The 12327-nt window shown below is 37.0% G+C and overlaps 1 protein-coding gene across 1 annotated transcript in view; it reads right to left on the bottom strand.

The window, feature by feature from the left end:
- The window catches only part of CNTN3 (contactin 3), a 313770-nt gene that overhangs the window by 183268 nt on the left and 118175 nt on the right, over nucleotides 1–12327 (bottom strand). The window contains exon 4 of the mRNA XM_060163886.1: nucleotides 3404–3579. Coding sequence (XP_060019869.1) covers nucleotides 3404–3579 — 176 coding nt within the window. The remainder of the gene's footprint in view (nucleotides 1–3403; nucleotides 3580–12327) is intronic.

Here is a 12327-nt window from a genome sequence, read left to right as displayed (position 1 = left end):
TGACAGAAACAAAGAAGTATTACTAAGCATGCAAACATAGCTATAGTGAATAATTAGAACATTTTTTCCATGACAACACTTTATTATCTACTTACTTGTGGCAAAAACAGTCACAGTTCCCCTGAACTGGAGTCATGAGCATCTAGAAGGATGTATATGTAGCAGTGCAAGGCTCTTCTTATTAACCCCTTCTTTCAGTTAATGTATTACATCCCTTCAAGGTTGTCAAGTTAAAGGAATGCTCTCTTATACCTGGTAATTTGGAATCTCTGATGTATTACATATCCTCCACGTTTTTTGCCACCTTCTTTGGTTTCTTTACCAGAAACCTATATCTCAAACATATGAATTCAAACATTCATTTTTTATATTTCCAGCTTAATGTGGCATCAGGCTAAGGATAACCAATATTGCTCTTTGTAACTTCCCAAAACCACTTGTGAAAACGCCAAAAAAAATTGCAAAACAAAAGAATCTCACTGTACATCAAAAACTGCAAAAGCAATCAAATGCCAAGCATATGAGTAAATAAAACTTATGAGGCTGATGAGGCAGACTGTGGGGAAATACAAGGAACTAAATGGTAGGTACATCCTGGGTTTTCTGTATAAAGAGAGAATTCACAACAAAGGTAGGAAGATATTTTGTGCCTTATTCATCACACGTATCCTGATAGGATGCACCCCAAAGAGAAACTCAAGGACAGCACCACATGAAAAAAAAAAGGAAAACTTTTGTTGGAAGAGGGAATCCACTCACTATGTGCTCTTAGCTTCCTGTTAAGTGTTCCTGGATGTGCCAAGAATGAAAGGCCCAGTTGCTCCATTTCTCAGGGATGTGTTTTCAGAGACCAACCAGGAGGGATAAGACAAGCTCTCCCTCTAGGACAAAGAGCAGGCTTGCTTACTCCCTGCTATAAAAGAGATGGATTCTCTAATCTCAGTGTTCCTCAGCTGCGGGTGTAGCAACTCTCCTGGCTAAATCATATCACTTCTGTGGGACTTGGGGGCGAGCCCAGGAATATCATGTCTTCTGCTAGCATCCATGGAAGAGTAGCAGCCTAGCTTATTAGCTCGTAAGTAGGGTAAAATAAAATCCCAGACTCAACAACTTTATCCCCCTTGGCCTATAATGTTCTGGCCAGGAAGTAGGGGCAGACTGCAAGAGACATGATATAACTTTAAAAGTATTTACAAACAAGCCATTCTCTCCAGGAAGAAAAGACTGAGGAAAAACCTACAAGTTAATGATACTTCTCCCGGTATTAGAGGGCATCAAGGATCTGTAGTAGAAAAATAGCACTGCTTAAGAGGAATAACGTATTTTGTGAAAGACTCTGGGGAATAGGGAATTAGACTGGAAACTTCACATTCCCCTATAGATCAGAGAAGTGAATCTGACCTCTGCATGTGGCAAAGAAAGCAAAATCAGGGTAATCGATTGACATGTGTTGACAAAGGCTGAGTTTAGACAAAATTTGCTTTAGAACCTATTAAAGGTATTAAGCATAAAAATGGAAACATCAAATGGAAGTAGGAGGAAAGACTGCCTCTAAGATCCAAAATAGCATTTCAGAAAACTGCCTGTATCTTCAGAATAAAACAAACAAATAGATGTGGCTTTAATCAATCAGAAACAGAAATTCATAGGAAAGAACAACCTGAAATAAATAGTACTTCAAAAAATGGGACAAAAATAATCCCTTTCAATCCTTTTAAAAATATAAATAAATCAAACATACAACTAAAAGATGCAGGAAAAGTTCCTGAATTGTGTATGAGATGTCTAAGTTTCGATATAATAAAATAATTTTTCAAGTTGTAAGCAAAGCAAATAAAAAAAGAGATCTAAACCCATCTGTATGCTGGAAATATATATATTTATCTTTTTATATATATATATATGTTTTTAGCTAAAAGAATGAAGAAAAAAATTATCCCATAGTCAACCAAGAGAAACAAAAAATAATTACAACAAAAAAAGGAGGTGGGGGGCTTCCCTAGTGGCACAGTGGTTGAAAGTCTGCCTGCCGATGCAGGGGACACGGGTTCGTGCCCCGGTCTGGGAGGATCCCACATGCCGCAGAGCGGCTGGGCCCGTGAGCCATGGCCGCTGGGCCTGCGCGTCCGGAGCCTGTGCTCCACAGCGGGAGAGGCCACAACAGTGAGAGGCCCGCGTACCGCAAAAAATAAATAAATAAATAAATAAAATGGGGGGGACTCCAAAAATTTAAAATTCTGGCTACTAGAGAAGTAAACTTTTATAAATTAAAAAGTAATTTTATAAACTAAAAGATAAACTTGTGTAACATAAATATGACATATAGCTATCAAAATGCCCAGAGAAGATACAGGTGAAAAAAAAAAAAAAAACCTGTTCCTAGATGGAAAAGAAACAGAGGAAGCAGAAGAAAGAGCAAGGAAGTTTGAAAAACGGAACACACAGAATATAATGGCAGGAACAAAACCAGCCATTGCCATTATAAAAACAGAAACAATAGAATAAGCCATGCATTAAATGACACATCATCAATTTATTAACCGTCTGTGGCAGTTGGGGGAGACTACTACCACATTATAAGAACATTTGCATTCTAATTTCAGAATAATTGAGGTGTAAAGAACTAAAAGAAATCTTAGAACCAAGGTAATGCTGATATGCATTATATATGAAACATACAACAAAAACAAAGGAAGAGAGACTAGTAAGAAGAAACAAAAATCAGAAAATAGTCAAAAGATAGATCAGGAAGATAAACACTAAATTAGATCTCTGGTCCCAATTCTAAATTCCCTGCTAAAAAGCATGTGGTTTTCTCAGGATGGGACATGGGTTCACCCTGGTCCAATTAACAAGGTACAAACTTGGCTTCCAGAGCCAGGCCTCAGTGGGGGCCTGTGTTGAAGGTCATCATGAGCTGGGCAAAACTGCAGTGGAGGTCAGAGATATGTCACGTTCTTTTCTTTCTCACTGTCTTTGTTCCTTTATATTTTCAGATTTGTTAGATGTAATTCTCTAATTTCAATGTTCTGCCAGAACGAAGGTCATGCCTGACAATTCGTTCATATGCGTTTCAGTTCTAACATAGTACAAGCACAGAGCAACTAATGAATAAATACGTCCTTAACTAGATTCTTTTTCCTCCCCTAAACAGAATCCTTACAAAATAGTAAAACAGATAACACACACACATACACCTACATTCACATACACCCACATTCACATACACACACATTTTAAACTCTGATTTGTACAGTATATAATTCAATCGTATTGAATTACGTTCTCAACCTATTTCCTTAATTAATAAATTCCACATATTGTTTCTGAAATCCGAAATGACCACACAAATTCAGTTATATATTTTTAAATGTTGGACTTATATGTGTGAACATATACTTACAGGCAAACTGGAGTTTAGCTTCTCTGCTGACAATTGTTCCAACTGAATTTGTTGCAAAACATTGATAACTTCCTGTATCCCAATTTCTGTTGGGGTTAATAACCACAAGATTTCCTCCGTTCAACTTATAACGATACTCCATGCTCAGATTAATATCGCTTCCATTCAGCTGCCATCTGTAAAACAAATGTCCAGGATTTTCCCCTTAGTATATTTAAACTTTTTAAAAAATCTGCATTATATAATCTACTTTAAACATCAGCTCTCTTATAAATGAAAGGCAACAAACATATCATTCAATTATTACATAACTGAAAAATCAAACATGTCTAAGTTTCGTTATCAGAAACAAAAGGTTAAATTATAGTAGAAAGCACAAGAGAGTAGCATCTAAAAGCTAACGATTTTTCAAGATTTTCTGAAGAGGTGAGAATAATTTAGTTTGTTCACTAGGGGGAAAATTAGGCTTGGTCTGTATAGACAAAGATGAAGTAGAAAGTTGAGGTAATTATATCATATACTTCAGGCCAGTCTCATGCTGCCAAAGAAGGGGGAAAAGAGCACATTTCTTTCATTTATCCAGACTGACTGAGCACATTTAATAAATTAATTGGGTAAGTGCTCAACTATCCATTTCAATTTGTCTGAGTAAATACCTGTCCCCGAGGCCCTCCGCTCTTCTAAGCCATCACAGTGATATTTACTAAATGGTACACTGTGGTAAAAGATCCTAAATGCCACCTAGGGGGGAGGAAACAGTAAAGGCACTAACCCCAGAGCCATATTTATCAATGGGAAGCCAAAATAAAAAAAGAAAGAAGCTGGTTTTTAAACAAGAGTTTTCAAATAGAAAAACCAGAATTTTTTCAACAGCAAGCACACCTGACACATCCAAGTAGATTAGTACCTTTAAAAACTCATTGCACAATCTCAAGAACACATCCATTGTATAAATTAAGCCATCTGTCTCCTGGAGGACTTGATTTTTATAATCAAATTACACTGGTATCCGTTCTATAAATTTTAGAGTATTATGGCAACAATCTCAATTGCTTTTCATAATAACTTTGAGGAAGTGGTTAATAAAATGACCATTTCACAGATGAGGATTTCAATAAAACAGCTGAGTGAGTTTGCAACTCTCCCCAAACTATTAATTACTGGATCAGAACTAGTGCCCATTTGAATTCTAGCCCAGAGGTCTTTAACCATGTCATGGGTCATATAAAAATTGTATTAATATATTTGGAAATAGTAATATTGTGAAAGCATAAAAAGAGGTGAAATGTGAACATTATCACAAACCAAAGCACATAAAGGTAAATGAAATATTATACAGCTGTGAAAATGTATGAGCTTTTGCAAACATAGAAAAGTCTTACAAAGGTGAAAACATTTTTTACAGTGCAATGTGATACTATGTATATAAAGTTTTAAAACATATAAAGTAATATTAAGAATGTATTAAACATTTTAAGATGTATGAAGATGAATCACTTCAAGTTTAAGGTACTTTAGAGCTCTCATGGAGAGAAAAGTGAGAAAGGGTTATGGGGCAAACACTGGGAAATTTAGCTTTTTTGGTTTAATTTCCTAAACTGAATAGTGGTTATATGGATGTTCATCATTACACTTAATTATATGTTTATGTCATTTTCTATATCTGAAATAGTGCATAATAAAATTTTAATAATGGAGGCTACAGAAAATGAATAAATTTAGAAGTTTAGTTTCTACAGCTCAAAGCAATATTATATCATTTGCTCATTTTAAAAATCAAGACTTTCTTGATTTTTCTTTCTTTATGCACATACAAGTCTCCCAGGTCTAAAGCAATATTTCTTCTGAGAAATCAAAATGAAATTAAGAGGAAAAACTGGAGGCCCCATGTCTATTCTTTTGAACTTAAAAGAGCAAAATTACAAAGAAATATGCAAAAGCCATAACTGCTTTCTCGTTTGTGGCAGACTTCCGCTATGGGTTTGATTCTGCTTTGTTTGTAGAGTATCTCTCTTATGCTCCTTCCCAAGGCAAGTCCATATTTGCATGTCCATTTTAGGTCGCTTTCTTCTCTTCTGACTTTAATCCTGCCCTTAGAGATCTGAAGTCGAACCACGAACACTTATTAACCCTTCTTCATCTTATTCCTGCCCAAATCCTAGAACCACAGAAACTCAGAAAAGGAAATGAAATCAAGGGAAATTGTCCATCTGCATTCTGTCTGAATACTTTGCACTCGATACACAATGTGGTCAGCAGACCAATATCATCAGCATCCTCAACACCATCTGAGAGTTTGCTGGAAATGCAGAATCTTGGGCTCTATCTTAAATCTACTAAACCAGAATTGGCATCCTAGTGAGATCTGCCAGTGTTTAATATGCCCATTCAAGTTTGGAAGAACTGGTCTATAATATCCCCAAGAAGCAACCATGCCTATAAGGGACATAGATAAGAATTCCCTGCTCTTGATTTAGCCTATTTCATATTCAACAACTATGATTAGAAAAAGCATCCTTCCCTTCCTGGTGAAAAAACATTTATTGAGTGCCTATATGTCAGGCAACTTTCCAGGTTCTAAGAATGGGGTGAAAAAGGTCCCTGCCTTCATGGAACTTACATTTTGGGGGAGACTTTTTTATGATTCATAGTTCCTACCCTTTCCCTCTTGTCCAGTCCCAGGCTCTATCCAATCCTACCATGTAACAGCAGAAAGAACAGAAATGAAATTCAGAAACAAATGCTCCATGTTTTATGGGTTGGACTCATCCCTCACCAGCTGTGTGACCATGGGCAATTAAGCTAACTCCTTTAAACCTAAGTTTTTAACATGTAAAATAAAGAGAAAGTCATCTTTCCCATAGGGTTGTTCTATCAATTTATTTAGACAATGTATGTAAAGCTGGTGGCTCAGGGCAGCCAGCCAACAAATGGGCCGGCACCATTGTTAACAAGGGAGGAGGTTCCATCTGTCTGCTTTGTTTTTCTCTTCTGCCACCCTCCTAGAGTAGACGTGGGTTATTCGTAACCTGCTTGATTCAATGCTTTTGGTGATCTCCTCTCGTGTGGAACGGGCTGTGTCTTCCACATAGGGTTTGTCTGCATTTGTACCTGCCTGAGAAGTCAGGGAAACATGGGACGAAACACATGCTGGGCTTGACCTTCAAAGAATAAATCTGATAGTAAATCACAAGTGGGTGGGTTGAATTTTTAAGCTGCAAATGGCTTGCCAGTTCCTAAATGGTTTAATACTTGCAGGGGAGGAGGGAGGGGAGAACTCCTCTAAATGCAAAGCAGGAAAAATATAGTTAATTTCACATACTTTTTGAATGGAAAACTCTCATGACAAAGGGTACTTGTGGCTTTGTTACCTACAAAGAACAGTTTGTACCAAGGAAAAAGGATTTCAGCTCCAGAGTCTAGAATGTTTACGGCCTGATGAAGCATGTCTGATGGCTTCATTTGAAAATTCTGTTTTCTTGTTTAGCTGATGAATAATAAAGGTACAATGGCTATGTGGAAAATTGTAAAGCTAAATAAAAATATAGAGAAGCACTTCTTCTTGCCCATTTAATAGCTGGAAAGATTTAGAGATCATAAAGTATGTGGGAAAATACCGTATTTCAGTAAATGTCTAAGATCTAAAAGCTATCATCTCAAAGTTTTGACTGAAGATCCAAAATGGAAAACATTTCTTCTATTATGCATAAGTGTTTCTTACTTCTTTTAGCTCAGTCTTTGTCATACAGACAAAATCTCTATATTATTTCACTATGTGAAGAGGTAAAAGCTACTCTTTTACGTATGTTTCTACTAGACCGAAAGTATAAGTGCATTTGTTTTAGCAAACTCTTAGAGCAAAGATATACTTGAGATACTCTGAAGGTTAATTTTCTTTTAACAAAGCAATATCATTATTTCTCTTCTCCTTAACACTATCCATCATTAAATGGAACTCATCCCCAGGTGATATAAAATTTCTTAATATCTTATTAAACAATGGTTGTTTTTCCTCTTGCTGAAAACATATGAATTCAAAAGGGTTGTCTTGGTTTAAACTCTGCAATGTGTAAGCAATCTCTGGGCCTGGGCATCAAAATATTATTTTACCCTGAGGAAAGAATGTACTTAAGTTCCTAATACAAAATATTCATATTTGGGCCCGATTTCTGAATATTTCTAATATGATCTTCTGTATAAGAAATATTCATGAAAACTGAAGGCACACACATATACTCCTTAGACAAAGAACGTGTCCAATAAATCTACAAATTAGACTTAATTCCTTTGCAGTAAATTGTAATCCAGCTGTTCAGAGTTCATAACATCATGCATGGGGTAAGACTGTGACAGATAAGTGGCACATTCGGGTCATAAATTTGGGAAGCTTTCAGAGGTAGACACTTTTAGTTTTGCACATTCACAATCCTTTGTAAAAGTTACAGATGTCTACCTTATGAAGGAATTTTGAAGTTCCTGAGGACTCTAAAATCTCAGAGTGAAATCTTTTTGAAATATGGAAATTGTTTAAAACTTCATAAAAGTAACATTTGCATACCCCAATTCCATTCCAAAAGGCTTAATGCAGTGATCTGGAGTAAAAGAAGACAGCTCTGGGGCTCTTGGGGCTACGTACACCAGCATTTCAATCATGTAACATTTACACTGTGCTCTAGAATCACACTAACATTGTAGCTTTAGCTCAGTGGCAAATGTCACAAGATTAAGCACCTCTGCATAATCATCATCTTGTAACACTCTTGAATGATCTTGTAAGTTCACTGTCTGCCTTCAGTGTTCAAACGCTCATTCTACATGAATTAGGATTTGCTTTTAGAATCCACAAGTAAGAAATGGTTTATTATTCATATTTCACAGCTCTGATTCTCAGGCAATGAGCTCTCATCCCCCTTAACTGCTTGGTGTGGAGCTTATATGTGAATTTGTTTCTAGGCCAATAACTTGAGGTTGGGGGTCTGGAAGAAGTCCTGGGCCACTTACTCTGATCGCTGACCTGAGGCAGCACGGATTGGATCAGTCCCCTTCTAAGTCTCAGTTACATCCTCTACACAACAGGAAGCTGGTATCGACCTCACTGGAGAGAGGCTAGGGAGGTAAAGTGAGCATGAAAAACTGGGCCAAGCCCGCCACGATAGAACTGTCAAGGCTATGGCACCTTTTCCCCTAAAAATCTCAAATACAATTTCTTTAAAACATCGTACAGGCCCTCAGGTTAACAGTTTTTGAATCTTGAATATAAAACATAAGGTATGTGACGTGAGAGATATTTCAACTGGTAGTTATTACTTTTAAGTGATGAAAACTACAGTGGTGGCTTCCAGGAAATAACTAAAACATCAGTAACTGAGAGCACGTGAATCGCTGCCTTCCAACACAAAGAACAAACTATGTGTAAGACTGTGTGTGTGTATGTTTGTGTGTAAACACAAATTTACATAACAGTGAGTTAAATCAGTATAAAAAGCCTAGATTCTCAGTGTTGAGAGGTGCTTTTCAAACCATATAAGCCCCATTGGAGGATGACTGTAAATCACTGCTGAATTCCCACCATCGGGCATAATAGGTTATGCATGGTAGGTGCTCACAGAAGCTTCCTGAATTGGAGCAATCTTATTTTACCCTCTAACCTAGCCATCACTAGCCTCCATACAGTCGTCCCTAACTGTGGCCATCCATATTACCAACAAACATCTCAAAGACAGGGAATGAATGCATAATTATTTTCATTTACCATACGAGTTGTTATTTATTTACCATACTAGCTATTACTGTATATGGCAACCTCTTACAAAAAACCACACTAGTATGGAATGAAAATAATGAAGATAAACATAGATGTATCTTGTTGTCAGTATAATTTAAGGCACCGAGTCCTAAACTGGGTCTTCCACTAGAACTTTGTAACGAGTCACCCTTTGAAATTGAAACTAACAAAACTGAGTGACAATAAATTGGGTGACATCAGGTAGTTTCAAAATAATCCCAGGATGTAGTTCAGCTCATGGTTGATTGTATTAATATTGTCCTTCAAGATATCTACACCCATCTTATAAAGTCTGGTCAGGAAAATGGAAACAAAAACAATATTCCAAAGAAAAACAAATATCACGTGTTAGACTTTGATATAAAACCAAACAAAAAGGACAAAATAATTTACTAACATCTTTAGGGGGCTGGGGCTGGGTTTGGAAAATATGCCCACATTAAATACTTGTTAAGTCAACAGGCAATACTTTATTTGGGGTTTGAGAGGAAAATTAGGAATTTAGTCACAGAAGCAATTTGTGGTTTTAGATGCAGCTTTCAAGTTAGTAAGCAAATGAATTTGTGTTCAAATGCAATGCTTGTTAATATGTTTACTGAAGTGATGAGAATAATTGCAGTCCTTGAAAGAATGAATGTCTGAATTTGCATATTCATACTTTATCCAAAAATAACTAGTTAGGCTTCAGCAATTATTGCTGAAGATACAAATGAGTTAAATTGTGATGCTGTGTTTTTAAAAATCAAGTTTTTTAAATGTGTTTTATGACACAGATTCCCATTTGTCACTCATTGATAAATTTTAAACATATATAATAAAAAAAGGAGGCAAACAGAGATTAAAGCTACACTGCGATTAAAAACAACTGTTCAGTTTACATAGGTAAAGCCTCGTTCAAATTCATCACTGACTGTCTTTCAATTACTCTGAGAATTATAGAAGACGGCTGCTATTTCTGCCTTCCCTGCATCCATTTCAGCTTTTTCTGGTAGCATCTTTCTCCTTCTCCTTTGAAGAGGCCACTCTTCCCAGGGCCCAGGAGTGGCCAATGAGCACAGTCCGTATCTCAGCCCTTAGTGATTAGTCAAGAATACAACTGTGACCCAACTGATTTAACTTGTGTTTGATCAGTATGTGTTTTCCTTCCCCCTTGCCTCACTACCAAAACATAAGACCAGCAGCAAAAAGATGTTAATTTTTTAACTGTCATCTTTAATATCTAAAATCTAACCTCCACATTTCTCCTGGGTTCTGACTGCTGACAGTATTAGCTATGTTTTTATTTCATGTTTTTCTGACGCCATTCAGAGCTTTTGATGACTCTAACAGGAAAGATGTCCTCTTTTTCCAGTTAATATTCTGTGGAGGATATAAGTAGACTTAAGCAGTCATCTTTGTCACCTCAAGGGCAATCTGTCTTAAAATAGAGCCAAAAAGAAGGACTCAATCCAAATTTAAGAATATCCTACAGAATAAACAATGGACCACTTCTGATCCTGTGATCCTTCGAGACACTCTTGACTCCCGAAATACGATCTAACCCCAAACTGCCTCCCTTTGTTTCCTCCCTGTTAACTTCATTCCATTTCTTTTTTCACGCCACCAATTTAGCTTTCACTGTTTGCTAAGCATTCTGAATGTAAGGATGAAGAACACACTGTCTTCACCTTGAAGGAAGTTACATCCGACCAGGCAAACCCACTTCATTTTGGTACGTTTTATAATCCAGGAAGGCCTAGGTGCAATGGGCAGTACATGGTGGAAGCACGGAACCCAGCTCTGAGGATATCGAGAAGTCTTCATGGGAGAGACAGTAGCACAGCCAAGTTTCAAATGCCCTGTAAGAGACACTGTCCACCTCTGCTTGCCTCAGGCACCAAAGAAATTCTTTCTTCTTTATGGTGTGCGATCATTCCAACCTTGTAAACATTTCATTGCTCTTAGAAGCTGACTCTGTGTGCGGGGACCAGAGCTCATCAGCTAGAGAAGTCAGGATGCTAAAAGGAGTTGAGCTTGAGGACAGGCTCAGAGAATTGGGCCTAGTAATCTAGCAGAACAAATTACATTTCCTTAGGGCCAAGGGAATTTAGAGGAACAATAATTCTTACTTGCCTTGGAGCACAAAAGTAAAATAACAGTGACATCAGATCTTACGTGGCAACAAGATATACATAAGGGACAAATTGCATATAATCAAAAATATACTTTAAATATATTTCACATTTTATTAAATAGAATGTATCATATATTATACACAATACATATGCTATATATGCTCTATCCTATACACTGTATGTGGTACCATGTATAGTATTATGGGGTGGGTCTCCACACGGATGTGTGTTTAGATAACGAGTAAACACCTTACATTTACTCCTTGAATAAATGGTGAGCAGAAATTAGTCCATTATTTTTTCTTCGTTCTTATACTGAATGCATTTCAGTAAATTAAACATGTGCAGGATGTAACTCCATTATAGGGAACTCTACTTAAAAGGGAGAAACTGTGGCCGAGAGATCTGCATTTTGCAATGTTATATAGTCCTTACAACGTGTATATCCAAGATTCCTCACACTGTACTTTATTAAAATTATTTACTTGTTATATAAAGCTGGAAGAGAATGATGCTCTGGCTGCTTCCTTGTGATGAGAGAAAAACAGAAGAGCATTTATAGAAAAGGGCTGTGGATCCAAGGGTCAGAGTAGAGCAGTGCTGTCTGATAGAACCTTCTGCAAGCACCACAAGTTTCATCTGTGTTGTCCATTACAGTAGCTATTAGCTACATGTGACTGCTGAGCACTTGAAATGAGGCTGCTGTGACTGAGGAACTGAATTCCTAGTTTAACGGATTTAAACGTACACGGCCACCCTTGGCTACCGGCCACCATATTGGACAGCACAGCCTGTAAGTCTTCAGCTAGACTAAACTTTGTGAACACAAAGGCCACATGGGACACATTCACTTTTAAGGCTTATCTTCTTTGGCCTACATTATATTTAAAAAGAAAAACAGTCAACATTAGAAGTAGTTCAAAAAAGACAGTTTCTCAATTTTAAACATGTCTTGGTTTTTTTCAAGACATCCAGACCATGATTCCTGGATGGTAACAACTGGCTAGTGTTAAGGGGCAGTCGTG

This window comes from Lagenorhynchus albirostris, chromosome 10, assembly GCF_949774975.1.
Source record: "Lagenorhynchus albirostris chromosome 10, mLagAlb1.1, whole genome shotgun sequence".
Taxonomy (NCBI): domain Eukaryota; kingdom Metazoa; phylum Chordata; class Mammalia; order Artiodactyla; family Delphinidae; genus Lagenorhynchus; species Lagenorhynchus albirostris.
The sequence above is the reverse complement of the archived record's forward strand: the minus strand, read 5'-3'. Positions and strand labels throughout refer to the sequence as shown.